The following is a 21,062-nucleotide window of genomic DNA, read 5'->3' as shown; positions in this document are numbered from 1 at the left end:
CGGTTTGGCTCTTGGGTGAGAAGAGAGGGTGATGACAATAGCTACACATAGAATCCAGATGTCAATATACTTTTATTATAATTATTATTATTATTCAAAATGCTTTTTATAGTTCTAAATCAGTGCTTGCAATGTAGCTTGATGCCAGGATTATTTCAGCTCAGAAAGTGCTCTGCAAATAGCATTCACCAAAATTTTTGGCACAACAGACCAACACACACGTGCGCTAATTCAGATGCTAGATACCTTTGCAGTTTGCCACTGAGTGTAAGGTCATATGCAAAAAGTGTTAGCACTCTTTTTTCCTAAGAAATGCTAACAACGTACTGAAAGCAAAGGTCTTTGCAAAAGGCATTCAAATTACAACCTGGAAACCTGCTTTCTGTTGAAAGAAAGGAGGGACAAGGGAATAAGAAGGCCACATATCCTTTATAACAGCCTTGTCAATTGTTTTCATTAAGCGATTTTTCTCCTGCCTGTATTTTATATCATAATTCAGGTCCTGTTTAGATCCTTCCACAGTGGAGGTTTCCTGCCAACCAGATAACAGGTGAACTCATAGCAGTGCAGAAATGCCAAAAGAGGAATTATCAAGGTAAGAGTGGATTTTCCATCAGATGACCGCAGTTCTTTGCTCAACTCATTTAACTTGCACGGCTAAGTACCACACTGGATAAAGAACAGCGGCAACACTGAAGCCGCCACTTCCTTCACTGCCTACACAAGTAGTTGCTGCGATCATGACACAGCGTGCTTTTCATTGGGGTTCTCTTACAGTGCAAAATCACAATTAAATTTTGCTGAGGTCCTCAGTAAAAATGCATGAACAGTAAACTTGGCATTCCTGAAGTTGCTAAATAAAGAAGCAGAGGGGAAAAAAGGCCTGCCCTCCATACCATCCAAATACAAGAAAAAAGGCAATTTCTCTGTATAACCCTTTGTCTATCACACTTGCATGTGAATGCTTAGTCTCCGGAACAAGTGATCACCACATTTAACAGCCAAGGCTGGTAAGGTAGCACACTCTAAGTGAGCAGCAGCAGGAATTTTGCAGCATTTTTCTTGTATCTCTAAATCTTCCCTCACTGTACTCGTGCAGATGCACCCGATTTCCCCAGGAAGTCAGGAGGGACCAGTCACTGAACTATTACTGGTTTCCAGGGGTGCCGTTCCTTGATGATCTTGAGCGTGTATTGTTTCAGACTGGGGCAGTGTGTGAGGAACGCTTCTACCACGTCCTGGCTGACCACACAGTAGCAGTGGATCTCCAGTAGATTTCTGCACTTCCTAGCGAGATCTATTAGCGAGGCATTTAAGTCCTCTGAAGATGTGGTTTGTAGTGTCAGCTTCTTTAAAGTGCTGCTGTAGCTCTGGGTGACAAACCTAATCTGATTGACCATGTAAGTACAGGTATTAAGTTGCAGTGTGCTCACAGGTATATTCAGCTTTAGGATCTGTGGTATTTTCAAGGCAGGGACTGTATGATCAAACTCTAGGTCTACGCAGAGCTGAGGATGCTTTTGCCTTACAGCAGCCCAGAGCTCTTCTGAGATGACTGGGATATATTTGTCCAGGCGCTCACAGAAAATGTCTAAATTGAGGAAAGGTGCTCTTTCTGGCTTGATCAGGTCCAGAAAAACATCGTCAGACAAGCTGGCATAGTAAACCCCCAAGGTCGAGAGTTTGGGACACGCTCTGAGAACTTTCCTAATGGTATCAGGTGCCACGTTGCATACCAGGGTGCGGTTGTTGATGAACAAACTGCGTAAGTTTGGGTTGGCGGTGGCTAGGAGTTCAACAAGTTCATCATCAAGCGTAAAGGGCATTTCTCGAAAATCGATATGCTGAAGATCTGTCTGGTTCTTAGCGTCGCATATATGCCGTATGCTCTGCAGGATGTCTTGGCCAGAGTAGAAGTAGGGGTTTTCCCCATGGCACACAATGCACAGTTGCTGCAGTTTGTGGTTCTGTTTTGCCAACACATCTAAGACACGTTTGACATTTTTCCGGTTGATCTCCTTGGACTGGTCAAACACAAGCTTCAGGTGTTTGATTTGGCTCAGGAACTGCAGGAGGCTCTGCAGCATGCCCTCCTCATCCTCTAAATCACAGCTGGAAGGGTAATACAAACTGTTAGTCACTGTGGAAGCTGAGCTGAGCAAGCACAGAACAGATACTCTCCTTTACTACTGTTCCTGTGAACATCTACAGCTCCCCCAGAGGTTTCTTCTAATCTAAAGCCTGACAAGTCAGCATAAGGCAGTGGGTGAACGCTGGGGAAGGAGTCAGGGGGTGAGACTCCAGAGAGACCTATCAAAGTGGCCTACTGAAGATGCTGAACCAGTCACCTCCATATCTCTCAGCTTCTTTCTCCTCCCACCCTCTCTGCCTCATCTGTTTCAGCAGTGAGCTTTTGTCCATAAGGCTTGTCCCTTGCTACATGTCTGGATGGGAACAACCGCAGTGATAAGGTGTGTGATGTCCTGCGTAAGAAGTAGGTGTCATGATGAGGGTGACTATTCAGTAACTCCTTGTCCCTTGCCATTTTTAAGTTGAACCTTACAGCAACTTAGCTAAGAAAGCGATACTTTCCATGAAACCCAAATCATCAGCAGCAATTAAAAAACCCAACATATACCGCAATTTTCTCTATTACATAAACAGTTACCAGCCATGTAAGATAGTATCATCACACACAGAAGTCACAATTAGTGTCAATAACGTCACAGCAGAGTGGTGTAAATGTTTGATATGCAGCAAAAAGGTAATGATCTGGTTTTGTCTGCAGAGATGTTTGGACATTAGAAGCCCACTCCTCTTACCTGATCTCTGTGAAATGCCAAACAGAGCTAGAAGAAACAGCTGTAGCCCACTGTCGACACACCTGGAAGACTGTATATCTATCTCGAAGAGAAAGATAGTAGAAAATCTGAATGAGGATTTCTTCTGGGAGGCAGTTCCACAGTCCTGGAGCTGAAGCAGGCATTTTGCTAATTCAGTCAGGTTTAAAAATGTTGAGAGCCACTTCCAAAACTGCAATTAATTTTCAAACATCCCTGTTCCAAAAAAAAGAGGGAGAGAGGCATTAGGGTTTATTTACCAGATCAGACCAATGTGACTGAACCAGAAAGGAGTTTTAAAAACTAAATTTCACCAAACTTTGAAATTTGACATAAAAATGGGGAAAATCTATTGGCCAATTATTTTGCACATTTTTCCAGTCAAGCCTGTGAAGCTGGATGACACTTTTCAAGAATTACAGATGTCATAGATCAAAGATCTTTGGAAAAGAGTTGGAAGAAACTTTCTTTTCTGCAGCCTGCTTTTACTATTCTGAGTAATAAAAATGCAGGGAAATTTTCTAGTAGTGCTGCACTGGTATTCAAAGCTGGAGGTGAATTTCTCAAACTGTGGAAAGAAACCTCTTCGCAAAATAGAAGCTCTGCACAGAAAACTTAGTGCCACACGGTCAGTTTTTAGTGACTCTGAAACGAAAAGCTTATGGTAGAAACTCACAGCTAAATGACAGTGGTCCTTGCCTGTAAAAAGAGGCGGCAGTTTGAAAGAAGTATTTTATTGCTGTGACTCCACTATTTACTGATTAGATTTATACACATCAAACTCAGAAACCGAAAAGTATATTTCGATTAACCTTTGATGTGAGTTACGATACAAAGGAATAACCACATGGGAAGAAGTCTGAGGTTTGCAGCATCATAATATTATGCAATGTTTGCATTAATCTTCTTTCATCTAAGATGTGTTGTACCCACATTCTAGATTTCTGTACAAATAAAAAAATACTAATGTTACATATTTTTTCAGTCTTTCCATAAGCAAATGAGGAACTTAAAAATGAGACCTTAAAGTCTGCAAACATTTCCCTTCCTAGACTGGCACTGTAGAAGGTCTCACAGTCCTACTACGAATTTCGTAGTATGCCCTTTGGCTCTTGAAGCCCCAGGTCCTGGAGTCACAGCATTATCTCGGCATCTCACCTTTCCTTTAAACCAAAACTTACACTTCTAGATATTCTCGGAGTAGGGGAAAATTTGCGAAACATGAAGCAAGTACGGATCAGAGATGCAAAAAGCAAAATGCAGAGAGGAACGCAACGGCCCATTTTTCCAAAATACACAGTTTTGCAGTGTGACTCATTATTTTGAATGGGAGGTGGCCATAGCATAGCAGCTATAATATCTTATCTACTACCAGATCTGCTGATAACCCCCTTTCCACCCACCGCTGAGCTAGAACTGCCAAGTAATATGATCCTGCTTCCTTCCTGGGAACTTCCTTTCTCTTTTTTTGTCATTTTCTCTGACAATCACCTTGATAGCCTGGACCCCGCTCTTCTAATTTTAGCTGCTTTCAATACAGCCTCTAACACATATTTGCCAAAATACCCCAAGTCAAATCTCACATGTCCAACTCCCGTCATTTTCATTATTTTTCCTTAAAGCCGCAACACTCGGAGTCCTGCGTAAAGAAGCTCAATTCTCTTTGAAAATATGAAATGCGTCCTAGCCCTGGAGACTGCTTGGGAAAGCTTAAAAACATGGCCTGATGGCAGGAGGGATGGCAGAGAGGAAAACTAACTGGTGTTACTTTAAGTTACGGCATGGCTTTGAGTCAGCGAGGAACACGGTTCACGGTCCGCGGACGCTACGGGTGGGCTCGGCTCCATCCCGGTCTCCGCGCTGTCACGGACGGCTGTCACGGGTTTGGCGAGGCTCACGCGCGCCGCCGCGCACCTCCTCGCGCGATCAACCCCGCGGCTGCGCCGAGCTTCGTCAGCTCCCTGCGCGGCGGGGCCCAAGGCAGCGGCGGCTGCTGCCGGAGGGAGGCGCAGGCTCAGAGCCAGCGGCCGGGCGCGGGCGGCCAAAACAGGAAGCGGCGCGGCCGGGTAGCGAGCAGGCGCGGCGGCCGGGCGCAGGCAGCCAAAACAGGAAGCGGCGCGGCCGGGCGGTGAGCGGGCGAGGCGGCCGGGCCGCGTCCCTCCGCCCCGCCGAGGAGGGAGCCGGCCGCGGGGTCGCGCTGGGGAGGCGCTGCCGGGTCCCGCGGCCCTCGGGCCGGGAAGGGAAGCGGCCGCGGCTCCCCGGCGCAGCCCGGGAAGGGGCGAGCGCGAGGGGCTCGGCGTACCTCTCGGAGCACGGCCCTTCCTGCCCGCCGCGCGCCCGGGGCTCGGCCCGCCGCTGGCTGCGCCCGGAGGGAGGAGCAGAGGAGAGGCCGAAAATAGCAGCCCGAGAGGGAGGCCCCCGCCCCGCCGGCGGCGCGGGAGCCGAGACGCTCCGACAACCTTCACGGGAACATACCGAGCACAGCCCTGTTTTCCCCTTCTCCGGCGCTCCCCCGCTCACCAGCCCCCCCACCACCTAACCCCCCCTTCCCCGTCGCTTCCCCTGGATCTGCCTGGCTGCGGCGGGCCGGAGCGGCAGGCCTCATCCTGGCTCACCGCGAGATGCCTTTTAATCGGGGCCTGGCCGCACTGAAGGGCCGGTTCCCAGCAGCGCTGGGCACCACCAGGCCTGCTCACGTTGACAGCGGCCGCTGCACGCCCCTCGGGTCGGGCCTGGCTCTGGGAACGCGAGCGCCCGGGAGAGCCAGCCTGGGCTTAACCCCTTCGGCAATTCATCTCGGTTACGTTTTTCCTTCAGCAAAGAAATGAGTTTGTTTTGTTCAAATATCGCTATTGCAAAACAGCATTAAATGTATATCCATATGCATGTGTACACATACGTATATATAAGTGAAATTTTCAATGATGCTTTCTGCTTTTGTGCAAAGCTCACTCCCCAGAGGGTTAGTACAAACCAACTGCGGGACCCAAGCGACCGCAGCCAGCAGGCAGGCAGAAAACCCGGCCCGGTAACCCATGCCAAGGGCGCTGCCGCCATCCCCGGGCTCCCGGACGGCACAAACGCGGGCCACGCAGGTGGCCGATGCCCGCGGCTCAGCGCTGCAGCTCCAACGTGCAGCCTTACTGGGCGAAGAAAGAGGTGGGGAGATGATCAAGGTATTATTGCAATAAAGACTAAATCAAACCACAGTAATCACAAAAAAAGCAGGAATTGCAGTGAGGAGCAGCGGCCCTGCTGGCACGCGGGGGTCAGCCGGGGCGGCCTCACCCGCCGGGCGAACCCGGCACCGCGGCGGGTCGGAAGGGCCCGCGGTGCCCCGGCCACGCTCGCGGGTGGGTGCCAGCTCCCTGCCCCTTCCGCCGGCTGCCTCCCGCCTCGTCCCGCCGCGTGCGAGCGCCCGGGGACCTCGAGGACGAGGCCAGAAATACCGAGACCTCCTCAGCAGGCAGTTCCCCCCCCAAGGCCAAGAGCCTCCAGAGAGATGGCGGCCGGTCACGGAAAACGAGGCCGTGCCGGGGGCAGGGACCTGGACAGACCACGGAGGGAGCCCAGGCGCGTCTCCCCCGCAGCGACAGGCGCGCTGCCGCTCCCGCTTAAAGGGGAAGGAGGGGAGGCGCCGGCCGGCCCGCCCGCCCGCGGCCCCTTCTCCCCGCGGCCCCTTCTCCCCGCGGCCCCGCGGACTGTCGGTGAACACGGCGGCGCGCCCCGCCCGCGCCCCGCGGGGCAGCGCCGGGCCGGGCGCGGGGCGGGGAGGCGGCGGGCGCGCAGAGGCGGAAGCGGCGGCGCCGAGGCCGCGAGGGGCCGCGCGAGCAGGTAACGGCGCGCGGGGCGCGGGGCGCTGCCGGCGGCAGCGGGGGGGCGGCGGAGCGGGGCGCGGGGGGCGGCGCTGACACCGCCCGCCCCGCCGAGGGGCAGCGCGGGGCCGGGGCCGGGGCCGGGGCCGGGCTGCCCGCAGCCGCTCCGCGCTGAAGCAGCGCGCTGGCAGCGAGGGCCCGGCGCAGCCGGAGCAGGCGGCGAGGGCGGGCGTGAGCGCGGCCTCCTGCTCGGTGCTGCGCCGCGGCGCCAGGCGACGACGAGCGGGGACCAGACGGCGCCCAGATCGCCCGTCTCCCTCCAGCCCGGCTTCGCGCGGCAGCGGCGTCGCCGCGAAGGGCCCCTCACCTCGGCGCAGCCCGTGCGCGTGTCACCGCGGCGTCCCGGCGCCGCCAAGCCAAGCCCCGGGGAGACGCTGACGGCCGCCGGCGTCCGGCCGGTGCGGCGGTACCTGCCGCGGAGGCGACGGGGTCCGGCGCGCTGCCTGCCGCTGGGCTCGACGTGGGCGCTCAGGTGTTTGCGCTGGAAAAGACGATGAGCTGTTCTGCGGGTTAAAACTTTCCCCGTGGCTTTAGCTCTCTGGGATGTTTGTCTTTGCCCTCCCGCTCTGAGACGCCGGGAGACGGGTCCCCCCACGAAAACTTTGCAGTGTGGGGGCAGCTCGGACCAGACCTGGCCTTCGCAACAGCACGCCTTCCTCGTCCTCCGCCGTGCGATCCTTGCTGCCGGGGAGCACAGGCTCCGGCGGCCCACAGCCTCTCCTAGAGCTCCTTCCAGTGTGAACTTTGTGATTCACTGGTGATTTCCTGTATTTCCCAAACGAGTGAAAGGCTCCCAGTGCTAGGCAAGAAGCTCGTAGTAAGAAAACAGTCTTTGCCCTGATGAGTTTCATCTCTAATCAGGGTGGATGAAACGTCCCAGAGCCCTTTCTGACCATGCTGCCGAGGACAAAATGGTTCCTGGGGCCAGCTGTCACCTGGAGGACATCGTATCCGTTGGAAGTCATCCTCGTAGGTCTGGCAGCCCCGGTGACCAAAGGTGGACACCTTCACACCTGCAGCCTAAAAGACAGGGGAAGAGAGGGGCACGGCGTCGCGGCCAGCAGTCGGACTGCACCGGGCCCTCGCCCGGTCGCCAGGGCAAGGCTGCCGGCTTGAAGCAGCAGGGCAGAAAGCAGGAAGGAAGGGCTGCCCGAGGGGGAGAAGCTGCTGGTGTGACAGAGGTGCAAGCAAGTAGTCAGGAAGAGGGGGCAGGACTCGGGCCTGGAGCAGGGCCAAAAGCCCAAAATCGCTCCTCACCGTGATGTCACGGAACGGCTCCCAGCGCAGCGCTGCGTGGGAGCAGCTTCCAGGGGCTTGCACCGACCGGCTCGCACACAAGTTACGACAGCTTGTGTGCACAGCAAAAAGAGGTGGCGGCTGTGCCTGTCTCCTACCGCTGTCAGATCTGTGCTCCCCGGTAGCTGCAGCCTCCGTCCTGCGTTGCCCAGTCTAATACAACTTTCTCATTCTTAGGTTTTGTAGTCTGGGGGGCTTTTTGGTTTGCCTTTGCCTTGGGAGCCGAGTTGGGCGCAGCTGCGATCGCAGCAGATGTAAGCGTTGTGTTAGCTGGCCAGCCAGCCACAGGCACAGCGAGAATAAAGATGTGGATGTACTGTCTTTTCAGATGCTTTGCTGTAAAAGGCCAGTGGTGGGAGAGGAATAAGAAATGAACTAGTGTGTAATGCAACAACCTCCTCTGCTCTATCAGGAGCAGGTTAGGAGATCGTGGCTGACACTGATGGAGAGAAATTATGAGATTTCCTGCCTGCACGAGGCTCATAAGGCTCTGCTGCGTTGGGGTTGCATGTGTCAGCAGCTCTGCAGTGCATTGTGTGCTGGTTCCTGCTTGGGATCTTTATGGTTTGCATCAGTCTCCCTGTGTCATTTCTAATGCCATGCCCAAGCTTTAAAGATTTTGGAGGCTCTGCATCTTGCTGACATGGATTGGTTCTGTTGGGAAGGCAGGTTTTGACTCTGTGGAGCACATGCATGCTTACCAACAGTTTGGTAGATCTGCTGATAAGGAGTTTCTTTTTCAACGCTATGAAAACAGTAGAATCCCTGAATGGAGATTTCAGCATGGGCCAGCAGGACAGAGGTTAGGGAAGAATAAATCTTGCAACCTCTGTTCAGCTGCGTCCTCTGGCAAAGACAGCTCAAGCTTGTTTAAGCTAGCCTTGTTAGCCAAAATAGACAGCACTTTCCAAAACCCCAAGCCACGGGGCACCATCTGTTAGAGTGCAAGGTGCTTTCAGTGGCCGTGAAGGTTACTGATGCTGCAAATGAGTCTAGAGAGATCTGATACACCTTCTTTTTGATCTAAACTCTTGGGGTGAAATCTCAATCCCATGGTAATCAACTTGCAATTTGCTTTCTACAGTTCTTGGTCCTAGAGCATATCCTGGCTGCATCCTGACTGTGTTGGGGAGAAATTAGGCTGGGCACCTCAGACGTTTCCACCTTTCTTTCCCATGCAGGCATGTGGGCAGCAAGGGAGCCATGGGGCACTGCAGTGTATCCTTTAGCAAGGACAGTCAGGAGACCAGGACCTCAGGCGATAGGCCTCTGTCTGCAATGCGATGCAGTCTGTGTGAACATGCCAGCACCAGGACTGCTGGGGGCTCCTTGGAGCACCCCCAACACGTATCTTCAAACTCCGCCAGCTCAGCCATGCAGTCAGAGGCATGAGGGCTGAAACTTTTTGCTTCAGAGTCTCTCTGGACTAGAAAGAAACGGACTCCGGTGGAAAATCAATGCGGAGCTTTGAGAGCTGCCAAGTGTCTGGGACAGTGTGTCCCACTGTGCTGTGCTTTACAGAATAAAAGTAAACTCCTTAAAGGTTACACTTGCTTTAACGATATTAGCACCTCCTCTAGGAAATAAGGGTAAATCCCTGCAATCCTACCATGCTTATGCTTAGTGTTTGCTATGCTTACCTGGCAGTGCTCTGTTTTCACTATGGTCTCAACTCACCTCTGTGATTTTGTAGGGTGCAGAAGATGGCAGGCAGCTCCGCTCCTTGGATAGGCAGTGCTTATCTCTTCCTCCAGTCGACATGCAAGACTATTGCTCTGCCTTCTCTTTATGAAAGCTCCCAGAAGAAACCTAGCATCTTCAAGGCTCTCAAGCTGGCATTAGCAGGTACCCGTCCTCTCTGATGTTTTGTCACACTGAAGGGAATTGTCTTAACTCTTCACACAGCAACACCATGCCTTTCTTTAAGCCCACGTTCACTGGTAAGGAAGCCTGGTGCTCACTGCGGTGGGGACAGCTTCACAAATGCAGGCTGTACCTAGGAGATAGAATGACCATGATTTTGTGTGTCCTAGTCCATTGCTTCCACAGTTTCAAAGGAGCCCTGAGGTTCAAGCTGTGATTTGAGTTTGGTCACATAACTGGGTGCAAAACCTCCACTGTCATTTATGCTCTCCTTTGCAACTGAGACAGGTTAACAGCATGTATGTTGTCAGCTATTGTGCTTCAGCTAATGAGCAGGTATACCTGCTAAGGTGAACGCTGTTGTAACCCTCAATTCTGTTCACCTGTGTGCCCATTTTCCTGGGCAGGGAATTACTAATCCATCTGGATGGGTTACAGCCATGAGAAGGTTTCCTCTCTGCTCTTTACTACAGTGTAATTCTATAGACCCCACTCTGGCTTATCTCATGATTCTGCATGAGTCACACACTGTGCACAGTAATACCTTCAAAGGATACATAGAGTACAGAGGATTTACAATCAGTTAATGTTTCAAGAGGTTTCTGCCTTTACACAGAGACCATTCTTCCATCCCAAACTGCGGTCTCACACAGCCTTTTGGCTTGTGAGCCATGAGGTCAGTGGGAGATGAAGTGATAAAAAGAGGAAAAGCAGAAGATTTTTCATTATCAGCAGCCCTGCAGTTTTCAGCATTGCTCAGAGACATCTGTCTTAGTGTTGCGCTCAGGGGACCACACTGCCTGCCAGGGCTACCAAATCAGAAAGCAAAAGCCTTGTGTAGCAAAACTGTGTAGAGAGATTAGAATCTCTCTTCAAAGTGAGACTGCAAGTCACTGCATTCTTGTCACATTTGCAGATGACACCAAATTGGCGGCACAAGTAGACCCGGTCAAGGACAGGGCTGCCATGCGGAGAGACCTAGGCAAGCTGGAGGAATGGGCCAACAGGGACCTTATGGAATTTGGCAAAGACAAATGCAAAGTCCTGTCTCTGGGAAGGAAGAACCCCCTGCAACAATGCAGGCTGGGGACGGACCAGCTGGAGAGCTGCTCTGCTGAAAACGACCTGGAGATCTTGGTGCACAGCAAGCTGAACATGAACCAGCTCTGTGCCCTGGCAACAAAGACAGACAACAGTGTCCCAGGCTGCGTTAACAGCCAGTAGATCGAGGGACGTGATTATCCCCCTCTGCTCAGGGCTCTTTAGACCACATCTAGAATTCTGCATCCAGCTTTGGGCCCTGTAGCATAGGAAAGACCTTGATAGAGCGGAGCAAGTTCAGCAGAGGGCCACCACGATGGTTGGGGGCTGGAGCACTTGGCCTGTGAGGAGAGGCTGAGGGAGCTGGGCTCGTTCAGCCTGGAGAGGGGACAGCTTCGAGGTGAGGCTGAGAGCAGCCTGCGAACACCTCTGAGGAGGTCAGCAGGGCAGAGCCAGGCTCTTCACAGTGGTGCATGGTGGGAGGATGAGAGACACTGGGCATAAATTGAAGCAAGAAGGGTCACAACAGATATAAGGAAAAACTTTATCCCCATGAGGGACAGCCAAGCAGTTGTCCAGAGAAACTGTGCAGTCTCCATCCTTGAAGGTTTTCAAGACCAGCCTTGATAAAGCCCCGTGCAGCCTGGTCTGACCTCCGAGTTGACCCTGCTATGCGTGGGAGGTTGGGCTAGAGGCTTCCTGAGGTTCCTTCCAACTTGAATTATCCTATGAAGTATCCTATTTTGTGAATGCTTGTTTAATCCCTTTTATGTGAGAGGGAAAAAATTGTAATTGGTATGAAAAATATTTAATTTCTGTCTTAATACCACCAGAGAAACGTAATTTCTTCTTGGAGAACTCTATTTTTAAAGTGAGTGATAGCCAATCAATTGGAAGTTCTTTTCCAATAATAAACAGGCACAATTACATTAGCTTCAGCTATACTTAACCCTGTTTACATCAAAAGAGGATCTGAGATAGAAATAGCCATAAAACTATCCATTTCTCTGTCCACCCTTGCACCAAGCCAACTGCAGAATAATAGTAATTTGAAGAGCCTAGAATGGCTATCACAGTGTTCTTTACTTGTCATACAACTGGGCCTATATTGTTTAGTTAGGTTTGTGTAGCTATACTGTAACTTCTTCTGGCAATCATCAATATAGCAAAGTTTGTCAGTTCATCCGATACAGGCCAGCTCATTTTACAGCTTCATCCAAAGGTGTACAGCAGCAGGAGGCCCAACACGGTTGTCTAATTAGGCCCCATTTATGCCCACTTTGTGTCACTGGGACAGATTCATATCTGTTCGCGTGTTTAAAGAAAAGCCTGCCAACAATGCTAAATCCTACCCTGCTCATTCAGACCTAAAAAGGAACTGAAATCTGAAGTTGTTGAAAGTCTCATGAAGAAACGAGTACAAAGTCCTCTCTTTTGAGGTGGCGTTTCAGCTGTTGTGTATGCCATTCATAAAGGTTTCCATGTTTTTACAGCTTTTCTCTCCCCACCCCTCTCCTATCCTCTTATGCAAGCTTTTGTTTAATCAGCGCTCGGGAGAAACAAAGCGTGAAGGAAGCAATAAAAACAAAAGGACCTTTCTGATCAGCAGCAGTCCATTAAAATGCTTCTCCTAGGTCCTATCCCCATGTCCCATTTACCCATTTAATCTGAACTAGACTTTCTGATGCAACCAGAACTCTGTAAACACTATAGACACTGTTAGATCGCATACTCTTAAATGCTAAGTCACTAATCCTGGCTAACGTGGCACACACAGGTCTCTTTTGCCCTGGGATTCTCCTTGCATGTCCAAATAATACCATGAAGTAGGTTTTTTAAAAATACCTGGTTTAGAGCCAATCGGAGCCGGTACATCCATATAGACCTGGGCAGCAGCAGGCAAAGAGACTAATTTGGGTCTGGAAACGGTTCAACCCTGCTGGCACTGCACTGTGCCTTGTCCTCCGTGGTCCTTCCCGAGGGTCCAGTGCCGGCAGAGCTCCAGCACCCCCTCGTGTATCTCCATTTTACCTTCTGCAGGCCTCTGCTGCTGCAAAAATAGGAAAACACTTTTATTTTCGTCATCGTCATGTAAAATCCCTGTGGAGACAAGGTCAATGTGTACAGCTAAGCAAAATTCAACGTAGCTGGCAGAAGAATGAAGGCCTGACCACTTTGTTTCCCGTTCCTCTCGTGCTCCCCCAGCCCTGGTATTAATTAGAGGGTACATCCCTGCCTTGTCCCTGCTTAGATTTTACTGTGAATTATTTCTTGGTGTAAAACGGCTCAAGAGAATCCAGGCCCAAGCTCAAGCGACCTAAATTCCAGCTCCGTCGCTGGGTCTAGCCTGCGCCATTGGTGAGGACTGCTGAAAGCTCGGAGCCAGCCAGACGCGAACTCCCGTCAGGGCGATGGGGAGGAAATGTTTGAGACCTTCGTCACTGCATAAAATCACAAGGACTTGTGATTTTCCAGTCACAGGGACTGAAATCTCACCGAGCGCTGAGCTGAACTCTGTGTTTTCATCTATAAAACTTTGCTGTGCTGCCAAGCAGCGTGATTTATACATTCAGTTAATCACAGAGCCCTTGCAATGCCAGTAATATGAGCAGTAGTATCTTGTTCCAGGTGTTTCATTCCAGGTAACAGTGAAAGCTGTTAGTTACATACAAGTATATTTCTAAAGCTTTCTTCTGATGAAAAGTATATACTTTGTTGCAACAAAACAGTGTGAAACAGGGGTCAGTTCAACAGATCTTTCCGTTTGGGGAATTTTTATTTTATTCTGAACTTTTGAAGCAGCCAGTTTTGTTATTTGACACCTGAGTTTTCAATGTTAAACAATTTGCCTTCAGCATTTCCTTTCATATTACTCACCCAGTGATCCCCAATCAAAATGAAACTTTTCCACGCTGTTCAAATCAGATGTTTTAATTGACCTGGCTATGTTTCTATTTCATTTTTCCAAGGCTTTTTTTCTTTTTTAATCCCCTAGGGGAATTCCACCTTTTTTTCCCTAGCTGCCTATAAATGAACCAGTTTTCATCTCCTCTCTGCTAACAGAACAGCTCTGGCTGCCCAAAGCTGCGTGTGCCAGAGGGGAACTGCTGGGATCCCCTTTCTGACAAAGCGTCTCCACTGCTGGTTAGAGGAGCTGGGGCCGAAGCTCGGAGCTGACGCTCAGACACCTTAGAGGGAGCTGGTCCTAGCGGCCAAGCCCTCTAGGGAGGGCTCTGTTTTTCAGCTCTCCAGAGGTCAGATCTAGCTAATTCTTGGCTGGATTTCACAGTTGTCTCACTGATTTAATGCAACCATTTCTCTCCTAGAATTGGAACCATGAGCAAAGTTGCTGGCTGCTGCAGACCGCAGCACTGGCCTGTGCAGGATTTAGCGGGGATGAGGACAAATTCTGTACCTTGCAGCCATGCGCTTAGCACGGATGAGAGCTGCAGAGCTGTGCACGGCACCGATTCAGCCCAGCCACTGCTCCTGCCTCACAGCACTCCTGTTTGCGTAGCACACTTTACAGTTGACTTAGAGGGTCTTTCTCAGTTGCAGGGACTAAACTATCCCCTTTGTTTATGAACTGGAACTTAAAACCCACCCCAGCAAACTGTTTTGGGATAATTACCTGGGCTGTGGTACCCAACAGCTTCCATTCAGGTGGATACCACACTTCACATGGATTCAGGGCAGCAAAAACTTAATCCTTTCCTCTTGGTTTTACATACAGGTTTTTCATCCCAGAAGATTTTGTCACAGAGAGAAGACGATTCACAAGCCAGCCCGTTGCAGGCTTGGTGGTGGATGGGAGTGGGTCTGGGTTGTCTCTCTCATGCCTGGATAGTGACTCTGCTCACTTCTCCCTGCCAGACTCCACCGGCAGCCTGAATGGTGTGGACATGCTCAAAGTGCACTGCAGCCACCCGCACCTGATAATCCAGCTCAAGTTCTGCAAGCAGGAGAACTGCCGCCGCTTCCTGCGGAGTTATCGGGAAGGAGCGCTCCAGGAGTCTCTCCAGAATCACCTCCAGCTCTCCTTGGCCGTGAGCACGGTGCCTCTCGAAATGGAGCTGAAGGCTGGCAGCGAGCACCTCGACAACATGCTGAAGGATGAGGAACGCTGCCTAGAGTGCATCTACAGAGAAAAGGTGAATGGGAGAGGGAGGGAGGCCAGGCAGCGGTGAAGCACAGTAGCAGAGGACTTTGGAGAGTGGGTACAGATCTTGCTCTGCTGCTGCTGTGTACTGGGTTGTCAGCTTTTCTGTCCTTCAGCTCTCAGCTGTAACATGGAGAAACAGCCCTGCTCTTCCCCAGAGAAGCCCTGGGCACTTTTCTGAAACAGCCGAAGAAATTCCTAAAATGGCCTGCAGAGATTCTGCTAAACCACTGAACTCTCTGTGCTTAAAAGTTAGTGCTGCTGTCACCCCTAAGGCGAGGAATTATCATCCTTTGGCAGAAGGTGACAGTGAGAGCACAAGCAGGAGTGCCGTGTTACTCCTGTGAGCCGGGCAGAGGAGAGCGCAGTCTGGGGCGGTACAGTCACTACCTGGCGCCTTCCTCCCCCCTCCGAGAGTCGCAGTGGCAACTGCACCTACGAGTGAGTGCAAGTGCAAACACCCTGCACGTTATGCCAACAACTTGTGACAAAGTGGGGACATAGAGCAGGAGGAGGCTGCCATACTGGAGGCAAAGTCTCTCTTGGGGCAACATCTAATGTCTAACCCATCTCACGCTTTGGCACTGGCTCTCTAGTCCTGCTAGCAGCAACAGTGGGATCTTGTCATCTCACTACAAAACCAACACACTTGACATGATTAAACTGTTTGCCTTTCTCCTCTCTTTCTGGCTGCCCTTCCGATCTTTGTTTCACCTGGAATTAACAATACCTCACATGTCGGGTTCCTGCTTGAGGGTCCTGAGAAATAGGCAGCCATTAGCTACCTGGGAAGGTTAGGCACAAGAGCACGTTTTGGCAGGTTGCTTTCCTCCAAGCGCAGAGAATGAAACAAAATGAAAACCCTTCATCCTGGAACTACGCAACATGTGGTATCACGCACCCCATCAACTTCTGCCTGCTGCTCCCTTCCTCTGCTGAATTAGCTGACTGGCCAAAGGAGACGGGCTTACTCTCTGTTCCCTAAACCAGACTCAGCATGACCTCTGCCTAATGATGCAACAGTCACAAAGAGCACAAGATGGCATGGCGGGCACTGGCTAAGGACAGTGCTAGGTGCTAGCCTGTTGCATTTAGTCTAAACGCTAGACTGAGTCAGAGCGCTTGCCAGGTTTGACTCTTCCCATATGCTTTGACCCACTTCTTTAACCCCTGTCTCATTACTGGCTTTTGGGTTAGTTTTCTCCTGGTTAGTGAGAACAGCAGGCTCAGGGAGGATCCAAGAAGTGTTAGGAACAGCAAAAATCAGGTAATGGAGGGGGCAGGCAGAGAGCAAGGAGGCAGCAGGAGCTGTCTGCTTTGGTGGCCATGAGTTGTTAGATCAGGTCACCCTATTTGCTGGGTCTGATCCTCATGTGTAAGTAAATCAGAGAAGCCACACTGACTGTGGTGCACCCTAATTCTTAGAGAGGGCTGCTGAAAATAACTGACTATTAGCAGTTTCCTGCAACCTGTAAGCAGTTATTGATGCATATGAAAAAAACAAGAGAGGAAGATTGCCTATTTCATATCACATGACCAACTGCTGGCCAGAACAACTCCATTAGATTATCTCATTTGACAAGTTTACAGCGCGAGCTGTAGGAATCTCATTGCTCCTCCCTTGATGTCACCATCTTAAGCTGCACTAAAAACATGCCTTCCAGCAAAGCATCTATGGCTTTGTGAGATGGTGAGCCTGGCACAAACCACTGATGCTGTTTGCATTATAGCCTGACCGCCTGAGGGACGAGGAAATCACAGAGCTGGAGGAGTGTCTCAAGAGCCTGGTTCTTCACCAGAACATCAACAACAATATGCCTGCAAAAGATTGCCTGTCTCCGAACTCCCTGCCTCTACCTTACTCTTCTCAAGGCAGCTCCCTTTCCCCAGAAGTCACCTTTATCTTTCAGGAACAACAGTTTGGTGAGTAGCTAGACCTGAGCCATCAGAATCCTTGGTCTTCCTTGCCTCAAAGGACAAAAGGGAGGAGGATTAAGGTGACTGTGTAATAGGATCTATCTCACATAAGTCAAGAATTTCTGAAGGAATTATGATAGTACTAGGTTATTGCCATAGCGTTTCAGATTAGGCCTCTGCCTGTTTTCTTCCTGGGGTGGAGCAGAACCAGATGCTTCAAAGACTGGGTCCCTTCCAGGTTCCTCACATGTCAAACTCCTTAATGCTGAAGAAAGACTACAGAGCGGTTTTCTTTTCCTCCATGTCACTTGGCTGAGGTCAGAGCATCGGGATAAAAGCAGTAGTTGGATCAGACTGGGGTTTCTGCCAGGGAGGGTTACCACAGACACCGGCTTGATCTTTTCTGAGTGTGCTTAAGCTGTGTATACAGCCTGCAGTGCTGAACAGCTGAGGAGAGAGCTCCTGTCTGCGTTTCAGTATTTTGAGGCTCAGCAGAGGGTGCTTAGGTAGGGGCCAGGGGACTTAGAAAGGCCTTGCGAGGTGCTTTTGAAAGGCTGGGAGGTGGCTGAAACAAGCAAGCGGGTGCCCAAAAGAAAAATGAGCTTTGGCAAATCACAGGACCGTGCCATCCCAGGGGAGAAAAAAGGGCATCACCAGGCTTGGGGGCACCCCAAGCCCAGATACTCTGATGTTGTGGGAGGATTTCAGTAAGGAACAGTGTGAGCCAAGCAGGTAGCTCAGACACGCCGGGGCTGCTGGCTGTGAGCAGGTCAACTGTGCCAGCACGAGCTGCAATTTGCCACCCAAGGCATCAGCACTGCCCTTGGGGACTGCAGACTAAATGCAGTGGCGTGACCAACCCTCTCCTCGACTCTCTGCTGCGGCAGAGCACCCCGGCTACCTTCATGGGACATGGCCAGCTCATACACAGAAAGCAGGGAGACATTAAGCAGTGAGACTCGCCCCAAGCCAATATCCTGGGCAAACCGGAGTGCATACAGGATGTATCAAGTCCACTCATAACAGCAGTAGTATCCAAATCCCCTCATTTTCTTTCTTGTGGCTGAGCTTGTATATGAAAAACTATTAAAAAAAATCCAGAGAGCCATTAAATATGATATTCACAACAACACACACAGAGGAAAAGAGAGGCCTGACACCTATGCAAAAATATTATAAATTAACATAATACTATGTCATTAATTTTAAGATCTGGGACTCAACTAATTGCAGCACCAGTGCTCTCACACTTCTGTTCTAGACTCAGCAGCACTGCCCTGGTGTTAAAACACCGGAGGACAGACAGAACAGCTCCACAACTAGGCATGTTACTCTCTGTGGATGCTGAGTAGGCTCTGTGCTCCACAGCACATGGAGCAAACTGTGGAAGGGCCCAGGCTGCATCGCATCGTCCGTGAAATCCCTGTGTTTTAACTGCCTTCTGTTCCCTTCAAGCCAACAGAACGCTCACGCTAGACGACCATCAAAAATTTGCCAAGCTCGTGTCGAAGAAATGGAAGCAAGTGGGTCGCTCCTTGCAGAAGAACTGCCGTGCCCTGCGTGATCCTGTTATTGATAACCTGGCCCTGGAATATGACCGAGAAGGACTATATGAGCAAGCCTATCAGCTGCTTCTCAGATTTATCCAGTCGGAGGGGAAGAAGGCCACAATAGCGCGGCTGATAGCTGCCCTGGAAGAAAATGGTCTCACCAGCTTGTCCGAGGAGCTCTTGGGCCTCCATTCCAATGAGGACTCCTAGAGCCCAAAGGGTAGTGGCATTTGCTAAGGGCTTTCTTGCTTTGCATGAGACTGCTGCCAGTGTCCTGGACATGTAAAGCCCTGAAAATCACTGCAGGTTTCTGTGTAGTTGGGAATGCCCAGGGGAAAGGTTCAGTGCTTGCAAAAGCCAGCATGGAGTATCGAAGTACTGCTTTGATGTTCTTTATTTCATTCTGTTTCCAGAAGTCAACATTACCTTCCCATGAACTGGTGAGAGAGGCTTTCAAACTGAATTCCTTCAGGATTGAAATGTCACAGTGAAGCAGCCAGACAGTTAAAGAGCCCTAGAGTAGGGTGGGAGAGAAGAGAAAATCAAGGAAGGCATCTCAGAGGCTTTCTGGGGGGAGCAGAAAGCACCAGATTTCCAAAGCTGTGGCCTAGGGCCATCCCTGGGGCCGCCTAGAGAGCTGGAATATTTTTTTGCAGTGAAGGCATTTATGCTCTCAGGCATGCCATCAAACAAAGAAACAGAGGGGAAATTAAGGAAAAGTCAAATTTATCTTATTTGACTGCGAAATACGACCACTGTGGCAACACCACTTAAATAATCCTTGGTGTCTCTTCTCCACCCTCAAAGTAGTTAGGTATTTTTTTTTTTTTAAAGAAAGGATAAATCATCTTTCTCTTGACAAGGATAAGAAGCACTGGCCTACACCATGAGCTTGAAAATCCTGGCACACAGGGATGTACATACACAACCAACATTTTCCTTCTTCATTCTCCAAACAATGAATATTTCATGGGAAGTGCATCTGCCCTGCCACAGCCCAGTACAACTCCTTCGCACTTCTCACCACCTGAAGGTTTCCCCTTTCCCTGGGAGAGTCATAAGCTTCCACAGGGCGCAGGATCCCTGCTGTGGAATGATCTTCAGGCTGTGAACAAGCAGTATGGACAAGCACACAAATTCAGAGACTGGTTCCCACGTTTTTCTGGACCCAGGGCAATACTATATTAATGACATCACACTTAGCTCTTCCCACAAACCAGAGGGAGCCTGAGTCTGCAAAAAGCAAAAAAACAGCGCTGGAAGGAAAAAAAAATACAGTCTTGTAGTCAGCAAATTACTTCCCTGGAACTGCTGCTTTAAGATGTATTGCAGCATCAAAAACCATCTTGACCCCAATCCACAGAGCTGAGCCATCGCCTCTGACCAGCTGGCTGCTAGCGCCTACGCTCGCTTCTTAAAACTGCCCGTGGCCTGCTGAGCTCAGCAGAGCGCATAATTTATGCAATCATGTATCACAAGTGCCAGGACTTGCACAGAGCCTTTTCCTGGCAATGTTGTCACTGTGTGACAATTGGCATCAGCTGCTGTGCCTGGATTTACCTGCCCTGATTTTGAGGGTGAAAATTGTTTGAAAGAAAAGGGACCCAAAACCCAAGGCTCACCTGTGCTTGCAGTTCCATCGGGAGAAGCCTGTCTCCAGGGATGGTTGAGACACACTGCAACAGCAGAGTTTATATCTTTGCCTGTTACAAAGCACAGAGCAACAAGTGTCTAGCACAACACGGGTCCCGTAAAGCACAACAAACAGCTTGATTACCTTTGACATATTTCTTAAGCTTTCCTATGTTTTTACTTACCTTATTCTGTTAATTCCACCTCTCTTTGCCCTTCCCAACCATGATAACAGCAAATGGGTCTTGGAATTTATTTCAGTATAGAAGGTGGCTCTGCCAGCACACGTAAGCATGCGTATGCTTGCAAGTTTTGGCCCATTGGCTGTACCTCATAGGAACGTCAGGATAGACAAGCCCTGATGGCCTTTTAAAGCACAACTCACCTGTTAATCCTTCACTGGAGACAAAGCTGTGATTTGGTGAGGTGGAACGGAGCCTTGAATTCAGATGAGCGCTCAGATCAGAGGTAGTGGGGCTGGTGTTGCTCCCTCCGCTTCTGCTAAAATGCATACTGTGATCATCAGTAGCTAATCCAAGATGCAGATCAACAAGATTTAGATGGCTAATTTTTACCACATGTGAGCCCACATGCCTCAAATGAGCTGAGCCTTACGTTCCTCAGTGTGAGCTGGAGGAATGTGGCATTTAACTGGAGACCTTGGAGATTACAGACACAGTGTGATAGGAAATGGAAAGAATCAAAGATTGAGAGGATGTTTTCAGGGTGCAAATCTGGTCCCATCTTGCCCTTATCTTCAAAGGAAGCAGGACTTCAGCTCTACAAAGAGTATGGTCCCATGGCATTTTATTAAGCCATCCTAGGTCAGTGGTGTTGCAGTCTCATCTCCACCAGTCCTGCTGCATGTCCTGTCCTCTCCCTTACAGTA

General features: G+C 50.3%; 2 protein-coding genes across 7 annotated transcripts; one reads left to right on the top strand and one right to left on the bottom strand.

Annotated features, from left to right (window-relative positions):
• Positions 1 to 53: 53 nt before the first annotated feature.
• On the bottom strand, positions 54 to 9,822 carry FBXL8 (F-box and leucine rich repeat protein 8). Of its 6 annotated transcripts, XM_026102057.2 has the most exons (4): positions 9,689 to 9,822; positions 7,023 to 7,735; positions 2,823 to 3,056; positions 54 to 2,112 (listed from the first exon to the last, which is right to left on the bottom strand). In XM_026102057.2, exons 3-4 carry the CDS (start codon positions 2,984 to 2,986, stop codon positions 1,137 to 1,139), a joined length of 1,140 nt encoding a protein of 379 aa, XP_025957842.2. In that variant the 5' UTR covers positions 2,987 to 3,056; positions 7,023 to 7,735; positions 9,689 to 9,822; the 3' UTR covers positions 54 to 1,136. The 6 variants fall into 6 exon arrangements, with proteins under 6 accessions (XP_025957842.2, XP_025957847.2, XP_025957845.2 ...); XM_026102062.2 differs by lacking the exons at positions 7,023 to 7,735; positions 9,689 to 9,822 and adding an exon at positions 5,456 to 5,723; XM_026102060.2 differs by lacking the exons at positions 7,023 to 7,735; positions 9,689 to 9,822 and adding an exon at positions 4,600 to 5,362.
• TRADD (TNFRSF1A associated via death domain) lies at positions 6,328 to 19,378 on the top strand. The gene is made up of 5 exons (XM_064519469.1): positions 6,328 to 6,674; positions 9,705 to 9,856; positions 14,789 to 15,066; positions 16,805 to 16,997; positions 18,447 to 19,378. Exons 1-5 carry the CDS (start codon positions 6,343 to 6,345, stop codon positions 18,749 to 18,751), a joined length of 1,260 nt encoding a protein of 419 aa, XP_064375539.1. The 5' UTR covers positions 6,328 to 6,342; the 3' UTR covers positions 18,752 to 19,378.
• The last annotated feature ends 1,684 nt before the right edge of the window (positions 19,379 to 21,062 follow it).

This window comes from Dromaius novaehollandiae, chromosome 13 (assembly GCF_036370855.1).
Source record: "Dromaius novaehollandiae isolate bDroNov1 chromosome 13, bDroNov1.hap1, whole genome shotgun sequence".
Classification (NCBI taxonomy): domain Eukaryota; kingdom Metazoa; phylum Chordata; class Aves; order Casuariiformes; family Dromaiidae; genus Dromaius; species Dromaius novaehollandiae.
The sequence above is the reverse complement of the archived record's forward strand: the minus strand, read 5'-3'. Positions and strand labels throughout refer to the sequence as shown.

Excerpts from the sequence above, each read along its gene's own strand:
- FBXL8 (XM_026102057.2), bottom strand. The coding sequence starts at position 2,986 with ATGCCTGCTTCAGCTCCAGGACTGTGGAACTGCCTCCCAGAAGAAATC. Across the intron at positions 2,113-2,822 it reads TGGCATTTCACAGAGATCAG|CTGTGATTTAGAGGATGAGG; the intron begins GTAAGAGGAGTG and ends TTACCCTTCCAG.
- TRADD (XM_064519469.1), top strand. The coding sequence starts at position 6,343 with ATGGCGGCCGGTCACGGAAAACGAGGCCGTGCCGGGGGCAGGGACCTG. Across the intron at positions 9,857-14,788 it reads TCTCAAGCTGGCATTAGCAG|ACTCCACCGGCAGCCTGAAT; the intron begins GTACCCGTCCTC and ends TCTCCCTGCCAG. Across the intron at positions 15,067-16,804 it reads AGTGCATCTACAGAGAAAAG|CCTGACCGCCTGAGGGACGA; the intron begins GTGAATGGGAGA and ends TTTGCATTATAG.